General features: G+C 49.1%; 1 protein-coding gene across 6 annotated transcripts in view; it reads left to right on the top strand.

Moving 5' to 3' along the window:
• The window catches only part of CKAP5 (cytoskeleton associated protein 5), a 722,261-nt gene that overhangs the window by 363,553 nt on the left and 338,157 nt on the right, over positions 1-20,551 (top strand). For all 6 annotated transcript variants that reach the window (XM_078684427.1, XM_078684424.1, XM_078684429.1 and 3 more), the window contains exon 26: positions 612-747. In XM_078684427.1, coding sequence (XP_078540553.1) covers positions 612-747 — 136 coding nt within the window. The remainder of the gene's footprint in view (positions 1-611; positions 748-20,551) is intronic.

The raw sequence follows: 20,551 nt of genomic DNA, 5'->3' as shown, positions 1-20,551 counted from the left end.
TTTTAGCCACGTTTTATCATTCTATCTATATTACATTGTTCTCCCCTGGGCAAAAAGATCCTTTTGAAGGGCTCAGGCTTCTTGTACCGGAGCTAAAACTGGGTCCACTAATATAAAGATAAAGAATCTGATGTAGAAATACACATCCGAAGAGGAACTGAACTCCAATAAAACACTTTCTGGTAGGTACTCTTATCTACTTGCAGTTTACTCTTTTGTCCCCTTCCTTCCCTTTCTGTGGTTTCTTAATTTAGGATTTAAAAGGACCCAAGGTGGATTTTTCGAACTACTTGTTGAGTTGTCCCGCTCCTCTCTGTGGCTGAGGGTTTTGAAAAAGGAGGCATAGGGATGTCAGTGTACTGGTGGTAGAACCTTCACATAGCTCTGTGTCCTGTTAGGACTGGGACTTGGATGCCTTTCCACCCAGCAGGAGATGTGGAATATTTTGAGGATCCAGTCTACCGCCTAAAAGTATTCAATAAGTGCGTTGGAAAGCAGGTAGGTAGTATCCGTAAGGAAGAGCAACTTATTCTACAGTTTGATTCATGATCCTTTAAATATGCAGCAGTGACATTTCACAATAAGACTCACTGTGCGCAATCTCTCCTCAGCCATCTTCCAAGGACCTGGTCGTGGGCATGCTTGAGAAAGCAAAAGCCATCATGCCAGCCAAACTTGAGCCTCCCCCGTCCAAGGCATCTTCCAAACCTGCTGCTTCAGCCGCAAGCAAAGCTCCTCCATCTGCAGGTAAGAGATTGTGGACAGCACATTTTCATGTTATGACGAGATGTGTAATAACTGAACTCCTAAAACAGCCCTTCATTGGATATTTCTTGTGCTGTCAACTTTTACAATTCTCTAACATTTCTACTGCGTACTTTATGCATTGGGTAAAAGTGTTCACAATTATGGCTTTTTCTCTCCTGTGTGGAGATGTAGTCTTGAGACACTAGCTGACAGATTGATTATGCCTTGTTTACCTGCTGACTGGATCTGTCATGGCATCTTCTGATGGTCTTGTCTACACTTTTCACACTAATGTACAAGGTCTTTCTAAATGGCTATCTTAATATTGTATTGATGTCTCTGAATTTGTAAATACATATCTTTGATTACAACTTTTACAAAAACAGCTGAGTGGCTACCAGTTTATAAATGTAAAACATGAAAAAGTTGAGTAAGTCAAAAACTGAAGTGTCTTCGAGGAAACTAGACTGATCCTGTAAACCAGCCTGCACTCTTGAGGTAGTTGGGAGAAGCTTAATCTTTCCACTGGGAAGGTTTAAACCTTTAAAAACCAGGCTCTACCTGTTCAACAGTTTTGATGGATACTTCTAACTGCAGATTCTTCACCCAACGCCTCTTCCCAGGCGGCATACTGGATCTGTAATACTTTTTTGTAGATCTGCTTCCATTCAAGCACGCTCTGTGCCGGCTCCACACTTCCCTGAATATGACAGAGCAGAGGGCATACAAACACCACCCCTGCTTGATGACTTCAGTTGCTTTCTGTGTTTTCCGACACAGATCTGGAGACTTGATCCTTTTTTGTTGCGTCTGTATTCCAGCCACTTCGAAGTTGAAACTGTGCTAGATGGGATGTCTCCACCCAAAATGAAATGCCAATTTATGCAAAGACTTCTGCATGCAAGTGTTTTTCACGGAAATGCCAAAATTGTCTTTGGCTGGATAAGACTGTAGTTTGCTGTATAAGTGTGCCTTCGTGCACCCAAAGGCAGTCCGAAACTTGGATGGAATACTGTACGTTGCTGACGGTTGTAGTAGCGACCTTGGCATAGCTACCACTCAGTGTCGCAGGCTTGGTCACTATCCCCGACGTGAGGCTTCTTCTATCACTTCTCAACCTTAGCTCCTCGTTGTCCCAGACAATTCATGACGTTCTATGCGAACCAGGGGACCCAAATCAGATTGGCCAGGGACCTTTGGGTGTAGCTATTTTATATGAACTGTGGCCCTAGCTACAGAAATGGAAGTGGGGGTTAATATAGAAATACAATGAGATCTATATAGGTTTGTCCATCTGGGCAAGGAATCTTTAGTATATTTGTCTTAAGGTAAAACAAGCAACATTCAAGTGGGGACACATGCGTCGAGAAAAATAACAAAGGAGATAGCATGCTCAGGCATTTACATGAGCTTGGATTTAAATATGCAGTATTCCAAGCAAGTGTTGAAAACACCATTGCATATTACAATTAATAATTATGATCTTGTCAAGGTGCACAGAGTAGACTACGTTTCTATCCCATAGAACTCTGTACCGGGATCATCAGGACATAAGAATATATATCTAAGACTAATGCCTGTTGAACAATCACGCCTGGAGATGCCTGGGAGCAACTGACACGGCAACCGCGTGGGCGCACGCCGTAAGAAACCCCTTACGAAGTCCGGTGGGTCCTATAATGTATTTGCCAGTATCAGTGGTGCAGGAAACAGAATTAATTGGTAGCAATCCACTTATGAGCTTCGGTGGGTCCTAGAGTGACAATGTTCGTGATAGGTTCCCGTGTGTACAGGAACCACAAAGGTTCCGCATGGTAGTGTTGTATTTAAGCTGGGAGCTGAATAAGCCAGCACCCCCGAGGATTCTGGACATAGTCTGATTCCACTGTTTTAAAATGGAGCGGCTGTTCGTCCTGAAGGTGCTGCATGTGCTCTGTATGTTTGCTTCCTGCATACTGTTGGTCAGCCATGCACACTTGCACATGACGGGTATGCTCAGACGTGTGTCCGGTGCTCTCCACACCACTGGAGTCAAGCTATCCTGGCTGATGACGGCTTATAGCCAGAAACCGGTCCTAGGATGCTTGATTCCGGTCCAGGGAAGACCTGGCTTGGCAGTTTGGGCTGGACTGTTCCCATGAGGCACAGGGTCAAGGTTGATTTCCATATGGCCATGTCTGAACTTGGTTGGTGTCGTGAGCATAATAAACTATGGATTTAGGCCCAGATCTCTGTAATAATAATAATCCACATTTGTTAAGCGCACAATCATTCGTAAGGGTCTCTAGGCACTGGGGGACGTCAGGAAGATGAAGCGAGATATTGCCCAGAGTCACATGGTGCTGGGCTAATCTGCTGCCAGTGCCGGGGATCGAACAGTGATCTCGAGATTCCGGAGTCAGTCGCCCTAGCCGCGGCGCCACATCTCTTCCACTGTGGTGAATGTATGACATTGTTTTGCATTCTGTCCATCAACTGTTGTTTTTGCACTTGCACATGAGGGCACCCCAGTGGTGTCTCCTCTGTTGTGTTGAAACCACTGTCTGCGATCTCAGGGAGCTGGTCAGAATCTCCAAAGTCACTGCAGCGGAGCAACCTGTCTCAACAGAAGCCATTTCAACAACCTCCTCCGGTGGCCACAGTGATAAGTTGCCTCCACTCTAAGGGTGGGGAGCTGATCTGGAGATCAAGGGCCTTTGGTCTCCAGAGGAAAGATTGCTTCACATCAATATCCTGGAACTGCGGGCGATTTGTTTGACTCTTAAGGCCTCTCTTCCCTCCCTTCGCAATCAGTCCGTTCTGGTCCTGATGGACAACACTACTGCCATGTGGTACATCAGCAAGCAGGGAGATAGTCTTTTCGTCTCTGCAGAGAGGCTCTATGGCTCCTGGCTCAGGACCAGCAGGTTTGCGTAGCTGCAAATAGTCTGGCCGGGGTGCTGAATGTCTCAGCAATACTAGACCGATCATGAGTGACGTCGTCATCCAGAGGTGGTCCACCACATTTTCAGGATGTGGAGGTTCTCTCAGTTGGACTTATTTGCCACTCCCGAGAATTCTCACTGCCAATTGTTCTGCAGTCTTCAGTATCAGATGCGGGAAGCGATGGGGAGCGTGTTTCAGCTGGACTGGGGTTTTCAGCTTCTTTATGCATTTCCTCCATACACTTGATTCCTCGGGTTCTGAGGAAAATTCGCCAACACCGGGCCCAAATCATATTGATCATCCAGGATTGGCCAAGAAGGGTGTGGTACACAGACACCTTAACCTTTCATCGCAACCTCTGCTCAGTCTCCCTTTCAAGGCTGACCTCTCCCAAAAGCAGGTTCTACACCCCCACATCCACAGCCTGCAGCTACATGCCTGGGATTGAACGGGGCAACTAGAGTTCTTTCGTTCTCCCACCAGGAGTGGTGGATGTTATATTATCTGCCAGAAGACATTCCACCATATCGGTCTTTCAGTAGGTGGGCTAGGTTTGTTAAATGATGTGGAGAGAGTTGAGTTGATCCTTTAAATTTCCATTTGTCTGATATTGTTAGCTTTACTCTTTCTCAGCAGGGTTGTGCTGTAGCAACTGTTAAGGGCTACTTGTCGGCCTTGTCAGCTTTTCTTTGTCCGCCAGACCAACCATAGTTTAAGTCTCCCAAAGTCATGAGATTCATTACGGGTCTCACAAATAGATTTCCTCCCGCTCCTTTTAATATGCCTCAGTGGGATTTAAATGTTATTACTCTCCTGATGGGGTCTCCTTTCGAGCCTTTACGTGTCAGTTGAGGCTTCTTTCATTCCCCCCAAAAAATTCTGATTGCGATTACCTCTACCAGGAGGGTTAGTGAGCTGCAGGCTCTTAGTTCTAAGCCTCCTTTCACCTCTATCCACGCAGATTAGATGGTTCTCAGGAGCAGGGCTCCTTTCCTGCCCAAGGTGGTTACTCCTTTTCATCTATGGCAGTCCATCACTTTACCCGCTTTCTATCCTCTCCCTCATCCTTCTAAGGAGAAGGAGAGACTTCACTGCCTGGACCCTAAGAGGGCGGTCTGCTTCTACCTGGACAGAACTATGTACTTCAGGCTGGACAACCAGCACTTCATTGTTTATGTGGGAAAATGAAGGGCAAGGCTGTCAAGCGAACGCTATCCAGGGGGATCATACTCTGCATTCACATTGAGGCTGCAAGTGTCGAGGGGGAGGTCAGGAAAGGTCATCCAATGCTGGCTTTCAGGTCCGGATTGCTGGGGAGACCTAACTGGCCCATCTGGGCTTGGGCCGTGGGCGTCCGACACAGAATGTACAAGTGCTGTGGAACCGCCTAAATCAGAAGTCCTTGAGTTAGGTTCTTGCTGGACAAATTCTGTGTCCACAGGAGACGAGTCCATGAAGATAGCACAGGTCCCCAGGAATCCTGGAGGTTACTGGCTGCAGGCCATGTTGGTTTCTTGGAGCAGTGTCGCTGGAGGAGACGACATGCCAGTAGGGCTGTTGTCAAGTCAGTTGTCTTTTCCACTGCTGCATGCGGCTCTTAGGTCCTTCTTCGTATGTCGTTGAACCTGAGGAACATTGTTCACAGGAGGCCTCAAATACTAAATTTAAGGGTGTTAAGGAGGTCGGATGGCAGTAGCCAATAGCTACTGTCCCCAATGGTGACTGCACCAATCTAAAAGAGAAACGTTAGTGATAGATTCCTTACCTTAGAATATCCCCAGGCGTCAGACTGGATCCGGAAAGTTTTGCTAGCAGTGCCCCTGTGTGTCAGTAGGTGGCATTGTGCGGCTCCGCGTCCATCGCTTTAGTTGTATGCGCCGAATTGACTTCACTGAGACTACTTAGGTGCCACCAATGCGCGCGGACGTCAGTTTTTTTTCTTTTCGCACCAGTAAGTGCAGATCCGATTAGAGCACGTACCTCAGTACATTTTTGACTATCTTTTTGAGACTTTTTGTCTCGTGTTGGTTTTCGCTGGTGCAAGTAGGGATGCCTGGTTCAAAGTCATGCGGGTTCTGCTGTCGCAATATGTCGGTGGTGGACCCTCACGGCGTCTCTCTGCTGCCTGGAGCGCGACCAAGACTCCTGGTCCTGTCTGGACTGTAGGGCTTTGGCCCCTAAGGCCTTGAGGGAGCGGCGCCGGAAGCTGCTTGAAGTTTGGCATTCGGCCCCTCGCCGTTCGAGGTCCAGGGATTGTTCCTGTGACTGCTCCTCGGGATCCAAGTCTTCACCCTCGGATTCGGGTAAGAGACTACACAAAAAGAAGTCGAAGAAGGGTTTCCGCTCTCCATCCCCCCATTGGTCCTCGGATGTGGACAAGGGGGACAGGGGCTCCACCCCTCCGCCTCCTTCAGAGCCTGGGAGTCCCATGGCCTAACAGCCTTACCCAGGACTGTCAGCTTTTCCCGCACAAATGCAAGAATTCCTTGCTGCCATGGACCGCCTGTTTAGGCCTCGGGCCCCTCGGTCCTGTGTCAGGATCCTGCTGGTCCTTCGACCCCTCCGGAAGATCCAGCCCTGGCACCGCCTGTGGCTCCGGCCCCATAGGATCCTGCGCCGCTGGCTCCGGCCACGGCGCTAAGAGGTCCCATGCTTCCGGCTATGGCGCCGCCCTCTGCTCCGCCTGCGGCGCTGCAGCGGATACCACTTGTTCACATCCAGGGGATACTCCTCAATAGTCATCTATGAATAATCCCCACCCATGTGCGGGATCCCGGAGCATATAGAAAATACATATAAATATACGTTGTCATGTGAACAAGGCTCCGTTGAGCCGAAACGTCTTTGACTTTTTTCTGCTATTAAAAACTACAGCACCTAACTGGTCCGTGTCCGTGTACTGCTTGCCGGCTGCTGAGAATCCTGAGTGCATCGGGAAGCGGAGTGAATAATATATAGCCAGGTTTATTCCGAACCGGCTTAACACGAGACCCTTCTCATCAAAACGGACGGCGCCCCAATCGGATTGTTTTCTTGGACTTTGCCCGGGAAAATTGTGTGACTCCGGAAGGAGTAGAGCGCCTGACCCCCACCAACCGGAAGAGACGGAAGAGACGAGAGAGCGGAGCAAGCTGGTCGGAGCGGAGGCTGCTCGGGCTCGAGCAACCAAACCGGCTGATTTAAGAACCGGAGTGATATGCACGCTTGACCAAGTAAGCATCCTGATCGTAATCCTCGTGGTGGGAGAGAAGTACGGTGCCCAGGGGAACTTTCAGCACTGATTTAATTATCACGGTAGTTGTAAAGTACCTGGACAATTACATAATATTGCAGAAAAATGTCGGGTGACAACGTTCGGGACCGGGAAAAACTGGCAGCTACATTGTTTCCCGACAGCGCCCCCCTCCCACCTGATATTCGTGGGAGGCCCAACAATGACACTAGTGGTGGCAGCAGCACATCAGTAATTAAAACTTTATTTAAAACATTGGAGAAAAAATCTCGCCAGGAGCAAGCAAAATGGTGGGAATCAAAGTTGTTGCAACGATATGTGGAAGTTAACCGTATACCCCGTGGGTTACGTATCCTCACAGCACCCACATACGATGAGCCTAACCCCGAACTTATGAAAGAATGGGCGGAAATCAATCTCGAGGCAGCGCGCCGACAAGTGCAAGTATTAATCAAATATGGCGACATAGATAGAACCAAGTTACTAACAGAGATTGCGGCTATTTATGAAGAATTTGAGGCCCTAGGGGAGGAAGAGGAAAAAAACAAACTCACCAAAGCAATGAATGAACGGCTTAAAAAGGAGGAGGCCAAAATCGTTGATAGAAAAGCATACAAGTTCCAAAGGGACCGGAACGATTATGAACTAGGGCAGATATTCACGTTTGCACGTAAATGATACTCTCCGTAAAGGCGCATCAAAACCCCCACCTAAAGCCAAAAATATCCGCCAGCATCAAGGGGGAATTGCGCAAAGTGACTCCTCCAACATGACTTTGAGCTCTGACCCCGAAACGGAATCAGATTCTGACCGCAACAGACAGGAACTGGCAGAAGGGTTTCCTAAACCAACACCTGGCCAAGAAATCAATTTTTTATGTCAGGAAAGACTGAAAACTTTAAGGTCCCATACACAAAAAACACAAGGAAACAGTGGGCCAATTTCCGACGACGCCAGAGGTGGAGGACGGCAAAGAGGAGGTTATCAAAAGAGGAAAAGAGGCGGAAGGGGACGGGGATCTGTCACCCAATAGAAAAAATACAACCAGTCGAACAATTGTCAACTTAACATCATTGAAATTGACAATTATAGAAGAGGAAATCCTTAAATTGGGACTCACCTATGCGGCACCTTGTAACTTTAATTACCCGGCAACCAGATGCGATGTGTATAAGGCAGTTAGAAAATTAAAACTACGTAAATTTTATATCTTGAAGGAAAAATCTGAAGATACATTACAAACTGCATCTACAACTGGTAATGCCAACACCAATGTGAATGTATCTCAAGGTACACGGATTATTACCGAACTTTGGGAAACGCATGGAGAGGGTTATGAGGAGTCAGTTAACCCAACACTTGAGAACAAGGAGATTGACCAATGGGGGAACAGAACCTCAAGGAACACCCAGTTTAGACCGCCCTCAACCTTTTGTCCCATCCTACCTCGTGATAACCTTGATATATTTCATGAAAATGTGGTGGCGGACCTCAAAGAACTTCAAATCCACATTACCAAAAACAAGACATTTTGATACCCAATCGCAGCAATATACAGCACTCACCACCAGATTGCAAAAGGAAAAAGACCTAGTGGTGCGAAACAGTGATAAATGAGGCAACGTAGTAGTCCTCATGACTAAAACTGACACGATAAGGAAGCATATATCCAGTTGAATGACCGCACTTGTTATGAGCGCATACATAGCCGAGTATTAATGACTATCAAAGGGGAATACCACCACAAAGTGTCAAAGTGGAGATCGTCCAAATTAATTACTGAGGCTGAATTTAAATACCTCAAATCACAATCCAATCACACCCATATTGTATTTTATACCTAAAATACATAAAGACCCCCTGCATCCACCGGGAAGACCCATCATCTCTGCCTGAGGCAGTCTCCTGGAACACACCTCTGTGTACATTGATTACTTTTTACAGGGGTATGTGCAACAACTGGGATCATATGTCCAAGACACAGGGGACTTTTTAATGAAAATCAAAGATGTGGAATTGGTAACTGATGATTGGCTTATTGCATTGGATGTCTCGTCATTATACACGAGTATGGCTCACAGTGACGGTTTAAAGGCAGTTGAGCATTATTTATCAAGAAGGGGCCCTGACTGTAATGAACATAATGCCATGCTCCTAGAAATGTTAGAATTTTGCCTGGTTAACAATGTTTTCCTTTTCAACCACCAACTATACCGCCAACTTCAGGGAGTATCAATGGGGGCCAGCTTCTTCCCGAGCTTTGCATGTTTACACATGGGGGCTTGGGAGGAGCTGGTCCTAGGCTTTGAATACCAACACAACATTCGTAATAATTTGGTGGCATGGTTTCGTTTTTATCGATGACCTGTTGGTAATTTGGAGGGGTAGTCGGGAAGGAGCATTAAAATTCATCAATGATATAAATGACAATAAATTGAATTTAAAATTTACAGCTACCCTAAGTCAGGAAAAGGTCACATTCCTTGACACTGAGTTGTACATTAACAACGGACATATTGAATCCAGAATTTTCCGCAAGGAAACGGCTGGTAACAGCATTTTACATGCTGCAAGTGCACATCCAGCACATCTGGTGTCAAGTATCCCCTATGGGGAAATGTTACGACTACGACGAGTCTGTAGTAACCCTGTTGATTTGGTGAAGGCACAGGGCGAAAGTAAGATGCGTTTCCTTGAACGAGGATACTGAGCCAGTTAATTGAGAGGACCAAACAGAAGTCTATGGCATTTTCTAGGGAGAAACTTTTGGTGAAAAAATCTGATCGCCAAACAAAATCTACCCCAGATAAGCAAAATGTAGGTAAGAAGGGAACCAGTTGTTTTCGAATAATAGGATACAACAAACAGCACCAACAAGTGCGTAAGATTGTTGATAAACACTGGCCATTGGTGATGGACAATATCATTGGCAAAACTGTCCCTAATAGAGTATCTCTCACTTTTAGCAAAGCTCCCTCCCTACGCGATCACATAGTGGTAACAAACCCTGAACCTTTTGTCAATTCTCCATGGTGGCAGGAGAATAAAGGCTTTTATAGGTGCAAAAGGTGCAAAACCTGCAAAGCCTGCCTACATGGAGAAAATACCAAAACATACAAAGATGGTTTTACCAATATTCAACATCCGATAACTCCGGTCCTCACCTGCAAAACAGAATTTGCAGTATGTTTTGCAATGCCCCTGTCAACTCAGATATGTGGGCAGCACTAAACATGCTGTCCACAAACGCATCCTCCAGCACCTACGTGCAATCACAAATGGCGATAATACCTATCCTGTGGCACGTCATTTTAGGGATGTCCACCACAGTGATAACACCAGCCTCAAATATTGGGTGATTGACGCAGTTATGAACAGTAGGAGAGGAGGTGACAGGGATGCCAAATTAAGAAGGCTCGAAACTAAGTATATCCTCTTGCTTAATACGAAGACCCCTGTAGGCCTGAACGTAACAGAAGATCTGTACACATGCTTGCCATAAAAACTTATTATATAAAGAACCTTATTTGTTATTGGTCTCCTTCCGGTGGATTGCACTTGTTGGCAAAACCCGGCTGGGTGAAACCACATGCGCACCATGAGAAGGCTGCGACCAGATGTACATTTAACAATAATTACTGCACTCTGCTGCTACCTATAATGAATTGTAATTTAATTTTTTTTAAAACACTTTTGTTGAGCACTTTGCACCGATAGGGACTGTATGGAACTTAATTCCTAAGCAATCCTCTGTGATTTAATTTTTTGGGATTTTTACAAACACTTACACAATGTATGGACCATTTAGCATATGTTTATTTACATTGATTATGATATGGTGAATCAAGTGGGTTGTCAAAAGATATGAGCAAAACAAAAAACAGGTTATCAATATGATATAAATATAACAGCTGAGTGTATATACCTGACTGTTGGAACCTGAGATGACAGGTCACCTAGGGTAGCCTGGCCTAGGGTAAGACATGCATTTCTAGAGGCACAAGTGTGAAGGTTGCAAACCACCCCACAGTAAATCCACGCAATAGCACTCAAAAAGGACACTACACCAAAGTATGGAAAAATAAGAGCTTGTTTATAAAAATAATATACTCTGCTTTATACTTCTAAAATCACAGCTCAGTATGGAACATTAAATCCTGTCAATACACTTAGTCTAACAAAGTTACTAAATCAACATTTTAAGCAGTTTTCCTATTAGAGTTCACAGCTCAATACAGCTTAGTTCTAAAATTGATACAATCCCTGCAGAATTGCTAAATTAAATCATCAATTGACATTACTAGTACATTACATTAAACTCTGCTGGTTTGGCTCTCCAAACCTTTCATTACAGCATTACCTTAGAAGAGGCAAGAACAGCACTTATATTTAATCAGGTATGCCATATCCATTACATTAGTAACCCTACACTTCCAATTCTTAACTTGTTACCTTCTTGTCAAAGAACATTAGTTTCCCTCAGGATAAGCTTATACTCCCCTAGAGGAAGTTATACCTTTCTTCCCCTTTACTCTAGACCAAAGAAGAAATAGTTTTAACCAGACAAATCAACATTCAATGAAGTCCCAATAGGGAGTCCTTAAGGGCACTGCACTCCTGGGGACAGACCCTCTGTTCATTAACTTGTCGGGTCTCAATCACAGATACTAGTCACACTCTGGATGTGAAGGTCACTTCCCCCACATGAAATACTCCTTACTTGTGCCTTGGTTGATGCTGGGACCTTCCTGCCAGAAGTAATGAGGAAAAACAGAAGATGAGGCCAAGGAGCCGAGGCTGGAAAGGCTCTCTCGCCTCAGAAGACTCCTCAGTGCTCCTTCCCCCGCTCGGGCCGACTCCTCTGTGAGGCGCTCGAGCGGAAGGAAACAAAGGCAGACACCACGATGCCCCCCAGGCCCCTACCGGGCTTCTTAACTCTCCCTCCCTGCTCGGGCCAGCTCCTCAGTGTGGCGCTCGAGCAGGAGGAAAAGGGCAGATCACTCGCGCAAGCTGAGGAAGCTCCCGGTGCCTCTCCTCCGCGCTGGTCGGCGAAGACACTCCTCCAGCGGGCATGCGCGGTAGCGCTCGTGCTGGGGCCGCCTCCCACTGCGCCCGCTCAAAGGACAGACTCCTCACTCCCGGGCCTGCTCGATCTTAGGCCCCTCCTGGGCCGGGGATAACTGCACGCTTGGGCATGCGCGAAGGCGCCTTTTGGCAGCGTCTCGCCCTCACTTCCTCTTGGCAACCGGGGCGCTGCACAGCAACGCGACTGGAGCGCGGCAGGCGCCCCCGGGGTCCCGCTTATGAAGGGAAGCCTCACAAGGCTTTTCAGGCTCAGTGGATCCTGTGAAGGCGCTGACACGGAGCGCGATCGGTGCCCCAGGGGTCCCGCTCCCAATTTGATGAAAGGAACGAGTTCCTAGCCCCTCACTTTCCACCGGACAGGATGAAAGGCTTGCCACACATCACAGGATAAATCAGAAGTAAGGAAATCTTGTTGTATACCAAGGAGGTGCTTCCTTTCCACCCTATAGAGAGGAGGGGGGGTAAAAGGGGGGCTCCTTCAGAGTAGAGCCACAGAGCTCTTCTCCAGCACTAATCCCCTATCCCTCCTTACTGGACAGTCTTAGGGGCACCAGGGAACTCTTACTTCAGCTCCCAGGGCAGGGTCCTTCTCAGCTCCCAAGACTACTGGAATTAACCCCTTTACCTAACTGTCCAGGATCAGCAGGATGAACTAACTTGGCTCGGACAACAGGCAGTGGGAGGTGGGAAAGCCTTGACAGAGGGCTACCCTTGTAGAGTAATCCACCCTTCAGGTTCCTACCCCTACCAGACCTCAGCCTTCACTCTAGCTGCTCCTCACTGACAGACAAAATGGCTGTCCAGCATTCCGCCTTTTATAGGCTGACCCTCTGGAGTCCAGAAGGGACCAAAAGGTTCTGGAACGCCCTATACTAGTCTATGGGGAAGTTCTGGGTTTGGCAGTTAGGGCAGTTGGTAGCCACCATTTTGTGACTCCAACTATTTCTCCTGTCAGAACAGGCCTCTAGGCCTGAGGTGAAAAACTATGAGGGGGAGAAAGAACACCTATCCCCTTGACCAACACCTTGAAAAATCTAGTGGACACAAAAATTAATAAAGGTATGGGGGGAAAAAGGGGACAAAATAAATAATAATTTGGAGGGACTACGCAAAAAAACCAGACAGGTCTAACACGCGTCCCCCCCCAGCTGAAAGTGGGGAGAACTACCCAACCCCTTGGGAGTCCTCATCACTAAGGCGGAAATACCTGGAGAGACCGTCTGCATTGGCGTGGTCCACTCCAGGCCGATGTTCCACCTGTAGGGAGATGGACCACCTCAACAGCTTGGGATTTTCCCCCTTCATTTGCATCAGCCAATGAAGGGGTCAGTGGTCAGTCTGAACCAGGAAGTGCGAGCCAAACCGGTATGGCCGCAGCTTCTTCAGAGCCCACACCACCGCAAAAGCTTCCCTCTCAATTGCACTCCACTTCTGTTCCCGGGGAAGCAGTCTTCTGGATAAGAAGACCACAGGCTGATCCAGGCCCTCTTCATTTAGTTGCGATAACACTGCCCCAATGCCATGTTCTGATGCATCTGTCTGGACAATGAACTCCTTGGAGAAGTCTGGGGCCCTCATGACCGGTGCTGCACACATTGCCTGCTTCAACTTTTCAAAGGCTTGCTGACAAGCCCTTGTCCAAACTAAATGTAAATGTAGTATACTTGTAAAGCGCACAGCTGCCCCAGCAACGGGGCGTCCCGGCGCTGTATAACTCTGGGGAACCCGTCCTGGCTTTCCCTGTGGGATGGTCCCTTGCTGGGAGTCCCCAAGGTGGAGCCAGGCATCCCCGGAAATGGTGGGGCCGTTGTGGAGATTAGGCAAGCTAATGCCCAGAGTTGCCGAGTGGAACCCCTGATTAGAGTTAGCACCGAAGCGAGAATTATCAAGTCCGCTGACCAAGGTCCACGACCCTGCCGCGTCGGGAATTGAACCCTGGTTCCGGGCTGACTTCTGCTCTCAGGCCTGCTGCCTCTAACCAGTGAGCCACACTACTCCACTACCCGTCGAGGTTGTTTCTTTGAGGTGAGCTCTGTGAGGGGCGCTACAATAGTGCCATACCCCTTCACAAAGCGACGGTAGTATCCTGTGAGACCCAGGAAAGCTCGGACCTCAGTCTGTGTCTTGGGGGGTTCCCAGGCCATGATTGCCTCAATCTTTGCCTGCAGGGGCTGCACTGACCCCCTACCCACCAAGTGTCCAAGGTACACAACCGACCCTTGCCCAATCTGGCATTTGCTGGCTTTGATGGTCAATCCAGCTTGTTTCAGGGCCTGGAGAACTGCTTGCAAATGTTGCAAATGGTCCTCCCAACTGCTACTGAAGACAGCAATGTCATCCAGGTAGGCAGCAGAGAAACTCTCCATTCCAGAGAGGACCTGATTCACCAGCCGCTGAAATGTGGCAGGGGCGTTTTTGAGCCCAAAGGGCATCACACAAAATTGGAAGTGTCCCTCAGGCGGGGAGAAGGCTGACCTTTCCTTTGCTCCATCTGTCAAGGAGATCTGCCAGTACCCTGAAGTGAGGTCAAAGGTACTTCGGTATTGGGCAGCTCCTAGCCGGTCAATTAACTCATCCGCCCTAGGGATCGGATGAGCATCAGTCTTTGTAACTGAGTTCAGTCCTCGGTAATCCACACAGAACCTCAGTTCTGGTGTGGTGCCTGGTGGGGCGGCTTTTGGCACTAGCACCACCGGACTGGACCAAGGGCTGTTGGAAGGTTCTATCACTCCTAGCTCTAGCATCTTGGCAACCTCTCCATGGATGCTAGCCTTCACCTTGTCTGACAGCCTGTAGGTCTTTGACTTCACTGGGGGGCTGTCTCCTGTGTCCACATCATGGGTACACAGGTGGGTTCTTCCCGGGACAAGGGAGAACAACGAAGAGTACTGCTCCAATACCTGGCGGCAATCCTCTCGTTGCTCAGGAGTTAGGGATGGGGAGAGAATCACTCCCTCCACCGACCCATCCTTCTCTTGGGATGAAAAGAGATCCAGGAGAGGCTCGTTTTCTGCTTCCTCGGCACCATCAGTCACCATCATCAAGATGACCTCTGGCCTCTCATGGTGGGGTTTGAGGCGATTGGCATGCAGCACCCGTAGGGGCTGTCGAGGGGTCTTAAGATCCACCAAGTAAGTGGCCTTACCCTTCTTTTCCAACACCTCAAATGGGCCTGTCCAACGATCCTGAAGGGCACTTGGCTCTCCAGGTTCCATCACCCACACTTTTTGGCCAGGCTCCAACTCCATCGGGTGAGCATTTTGGTCGTACCATTCCTTCATTACTGCCTGGCTGGCCTCCAAGTTATCAGAAGCCTGCTTCCACAACTTTGCCATCTGGCTCCTAAAGGCCAGCATGTAGCTCACCACATCCTGAGGAGGCTTCCTGGGAGACTTTTCCCATCCATCCTTCACCAGGCTGAGAGGTCCACGCACAGGGTGCCCGTACAACAGTTCAAAAGGGCTGAAGCCCACTCCCTTCTGCGGCACCTCTCTGTAGGAGAACAGCAAGCCAGGCAGGAGGACGTCCCACTTCCTTCGTAGGCTCTCAGGCAGACTTCTTATCATGCCCTTCAGGGTCTTATTGAACCTCTCTACCAATCCATTCGACTGGGGGTGATAAGGAGTGGTGAACCGGTAAGTCACTCCACACTCCTTCCACATCGTCCGCATGTAAGCTGACAGAAAGTTGGTCCCCCTGTCGGACACAACTTCCTTGGGGAATCCTACTCGGGTAAAGATTCCCATCAGGGCCCTAGCCACCACAGGTGCAGTAACAGTCCTCAGAGGGATGGCCTCTGGGTACCGTGTGGCATGATCCACCAGAACCAGGATAAACCTGTGACCAGCTGTTGGTGGATCCAATGGCCCTACAATGTCGATGCCCACCCTTTCAAAGGGGGTGCTAACGACTGGAAGTGGTTCCAGGGGAGCTTTCAGCTTCACTCCTGTTTTCCCACTGGCCTGGCAGGATACACATGTCCGACAGTAAGTGTTGGACGCCACTTTCATCTGAGGCCAGTAAAAGTGGAGGACAAGCCGAGCAAAGGTCTTGTCCTGGCCTAAGTGTCCTGCCAAGGGTATTGCATGAGCCAATTCCAGCAGAAAGGCTCGGTATTGCTGCGGGACCACCAAGGCCCTTGATGAGCCAGGTAGGGGTACCTTGGGTTCACTGTAGAGGAGTCCATCCTCCCAGTAAATATGGTGGTGTCCCGTAGCATCACCTGCTGCCTGGGCTTCAGCCTGACGCCTCAGTCCCTCCAGGGTAGGGCACTCCCTCTGCCCCTTACAGAATTCCTCTATGGTAGGTCCTCCCTCCACATGCCACTCAGCAGGGATGGGTAGATCCTCCAGAGAGTCCACTTCCCCCTCCATGGACTCCTGGCCCACCACCGCAGGTGGCCGATCTGTCACATGGGGTGTGGAAGCCGAAGCAGGCTCTTCCTGTCTCCGGGTCTGTCCCTTTTTGGCAGCGGGTTGGGCCATTGTTCCAGGCTCCAACCCAGGCGAACTCCCTCTCCGGGCAGTCGCAGACCTTGTGCTCACACAGGCCCAGTCAGGTGTACCCAGCATCGCAGAGTGCGTCCGGTATTCCACCTCTCTCCAAGTGTTGTGCTCCATGTCATTCCCCAGCAGACAATCAACTGGCACGGCAGGGCTTACGGCAACTCGAAGTGAACCTGCAACCCTTTCCCACTCAAAGGGAACCTCAGCCACTGGATAGTGGCCCATTCTGCCGTCAGCCATCGCGGCGGGGTGGAGTACATTAGGAACCACCTGCTCTGGAGACACCAGTTGACTTCTCACCATAGTCATACTGGCTCCTGTATCTCTCAGAGCCTCCCCTCTCTGGCCATTGATGGTGACCCATTGCCCATACTTTGTAGTATTTGGGGGCACCTGGATCTTTGGAACCATCTCCCGCTCTCCCAGGGACACTAAGGTGACACCCGCCCACTCACCCCCCTTATCTAAGGGCAACTCCTCCCCGAGCGCTACACTAGCTACTCCCGGTGACTTTCCTCCGGTGGGAGGGGGTGGTCTCTTTGGGCATTTGACATCTCCCTTATAATGTCCAACACCACCACACTCAAAACAGTGGAGAACCCTTGGCTGCTGGCTTTGGCCAGGATTAGGGTTTCTGGGCGGGTTTGCCTTAGGGGTGAAACCTGCTCCCTTACCTTGGAAATTATTTTGGGGACCTTTGGAGAACTCCTTTTTTTTATCTCCCCCCTCCTTCTTCTGGGGGGCGCCCTGTCCGGCTTTTTGAGAATCCCCTCCAGTCCCCTTTGAGGACACCCGGGTACTTGCCCAAGTGTCCGCCTCCTCTGCAAGCTTCCGGGGATTGGTCAGCTTGCTGTCCACCAGGTGTTGGCGCAGCTCGGGAAAACATTTTTCGAGGAGGTGTTCTTTCAAAAATAGATTGTACAGCTCCTCATAATCCTTGTCCTCACTGCCCTTGACCCAACCCTCCAAGGCTTTCTTGGCGTAATCCAAGAAATCTACCCAATTCTGGGTACTGAGTTTGTGACTTCCCCTGAATTTCTGTCTGTATCTTTCAGGGGTAAGTCCAAACTTTTTCACCAGTGCCACCTTCATTGTAGGGTAGTGGGTTTGCTCATCCTGCTCCAGAGCCAACAAGGTGTCCCTGCCAGCAGGTGGCATGTATTTATACAGCCCCCCCCCCCCCCCCAGTGAGTTTCTAAGATCCCGTGAGCCCTTAAAGAAACTTCGTATGCGGCTAACCATTTGGCAATGTCATCGCCGGTGGTGTAACTGGCAATGACATCCTTGGGTAGATAGGGTCTGGGTTCCCTGGTGTTCACTTTGTTTTCGCTGCCACCATTATCTGGATTAGGAGACCTTCGTATTAAGGCTTGTAGGTCTAGCTCCTTTATGGTTCGTTCATGGGCTAACCTCCTGTCCTCCCTCTCCATTTCCATTCTAGCTAATTCCAATTTCATTCTCCTCTCCTCCCTCCTATCTTCCAGCTCGGCGTCAGTTAAACCCCTCTCTGAGATGCTGCTGCCCGCCCTCGAAGGTGTCCTGGGACCTGTCAGCAGATTCCCCCTTCCAGCTTGGTTCAACATTGCAATCTCAAGGACAGTGTCCCCGTCACTCTCTTCGGTATCCGGTTCTTCCACTAAATGAGCTTCCACCCATGCCCTTTTGCTGGTCAGCAACTCGCCTTTCCTGGCACCTTTGTTAATGAATACCCCTTGTTGCTGACACCATTCTTTGGGTTGGGTCACAGTATAGGATTCTAGCTCTTTAAAATTCAATTCCATCTTGCACTATGGGATTAAATGAACACTCAGGAGAGAACCAGGAAGTGTGACCTGAGGATAACCTCCACCCACCACCAGAACCAAATTTGAAAAACAACAAAATTCAAATTAGGAGGGCCGCAAGGAGAAAACTCCTGGTGTAGGCCAGTGTATTGCGTTGAATTACTATTGAGTAGCTGCAACCAAGTCAGGATCCCACCGCTAGACACCAATCTGTTGGAACCTGAGATGACAGGTCACCTAGGGTAGCCTGGCCTAGGGTAAGACCTGCAACTCCTGGTGTAGGCCAGTGTATTGCGTTGAATTACTATTGAGTAGCTGCAACCAAGTCAGGATCCCACCGCTAGACACCAATCTGTTGGAACCTGAGATGACAGGTCACCTAGGGTAGCCTGGCCTAGGGTAAGACCTGCATTTCTAGAGGCACAAGTGTGAAGGTTGCAAACCACCCCACAGTAAATCCACGCAATAGCACTCAAAAAGGACACTACACCAAAGTATGGAAAAATAAGAGCTTGGTTATAAAAATAATATACTCTGCTTTATACTTCTAAAATCACAGCTCAGTATGGAACATTAAATCCTGTCAATACACTTAGTCTAACAAAGTTACTAAATCAACATTTTAAGCAGTTTTCCTATTAGAGTTCACAGTTCAATACAGCTTAGTTCTAAAATTGATACAATCCCTGCAGAATTGCTAAATTAAATCATCAATTGACATTACTAGTACATTACATTAAACTCTGCTGGTTTGGCTCTCCAAACCTTTCATTACAGCATTACCTCAGAAGAGGCAAGAACAGCACTTATATTTAATCAGGTATGCCATATCCATTACATTAGTAACCCTACACTTCCAATTCTTAACTTGTTACCTTCTTGTCAAAGAACATTAGTTTCCCTGAGGATAAGCTTATACTCCCCTAGAGGAAGTTATACCTTTCTTCCCCTTTACTCTGGACCAAAGAAGAAATAGTTTTAACCAGACAAATCAACATTCAATGAAGTCCCAATAGGGAGTCCTTAAGGGCACTGCACTCCTGGGGACAGACCCTCTGTTCATTAACTTGTCGGGTCTCAATCACAGATACTAGTCACACTCTGGATGTGAAGGTCACTTCCCCCACATGAAATACTCCTTACTTGTGCCTTGGTTGATGCTGGGACCTTCCTGCCAGAAGTAATGGGGAAAAACAGAAGATGAGGCCAAGGAGCCGTGGCTGGAAAGGCTCTCTCGCCTCAGAAGACTCCTCAGTGCTCCTTCCCCCGCTCGGGCCGACTCCTCTGAGGCGCTCGAGCGGAAGGAAACCAAGGCAGACACCACGATGCCCCCCAGGCCCCTACCGGGCTTCTTAACTCTCCCTCCCTGCTTGGGCCAGCTCCTCAGTGTGGCGCTCGAGCAGGAGGAAAAGGGCAGATCACTCGCGCAAGCTGAGGAAGCTCCCGGTACCTCTCCTCCGCGCTGGTCGGCGAAGACACTCCTCCAGCGGGCATGCGCGGTAGCGCTCGTGCTGGTGCCGCCTCCCACTGCGCCCGCTCAAAGGACAGACGCCTCACTCCCGGGCCTGCTCGATCTTAGGCCCCTCCTGGGCCGGGGATAACTGCACGCTTGGGCATGCGCGAAGGCGCCTTTTGGCAGTGTCTCGCCCTCACTTCCTCCTGGCAACCGGGGCGCTGCACAGCAACGCGACTGGAGCGCGGCAGGCGCCCCCGGGGTCCCGCTTATGAAGGGAAGCCTCACAAGGCTTTTCAGGCTCAGTGGATCCTGTGAAGGCGCTGACACGGAGCGCGATCGGTGCCCCAGGGGTCCCGCTCCCAATTTGATGAAAGGAACGAGTTCCTAGCCCCTCACTTTCCACCGGACAGGATGAAAGGCTTGCCACACATCACAGGATAAATCAGAAGTAAGGAAATCTTGTTGTATACCAAGGAGGTGCTTCCTTTCCACCCTATAGAGAGGAGGGGGGGTAAAAGGGGGGCTCCTTCAGAGTAGAGCCACAGAGCTCTTCTCCAGCACTAATCCCCTATCCCTCCTTACTGGACAGTCTTAGGGGCACCAGGGAACTCTTACTTCAGCTCCCAGGGCAGGGTCCTTCTCAGCTCCCAAGACTACTGGAATTAACCCCTTTACCTAACTGTCCAGGATCAGCAGGATGAACTAACTTGGCTCGGACAACAGGCAGTGGGAGGTGGGAAAGCCTTGACAGAGGGCTACCCTTGTAGAGTAATCCACCCTTCAGGTTCCTACCCCTACCAGACCTCAGCCTTCACTC

The sequence above is a fragment of the Lissotriton helveticus genome, chromosome 3_2 (genome assembly GCF_964261635.1).
Source record: "Lissotriton helveticus chromosome 3_2, aLisHel1.1, whole genome shotgun sequence".
NCBI classification, from domain to species: Eukaryota; Metazoa; Chordata; class Amphibia; order Caudata; family Salamandridae; genus Lissotriton; species Lissotriton helveticus.
This window is presented reverse-complemented; position numbering and strand designations above follow the sequence as displayed.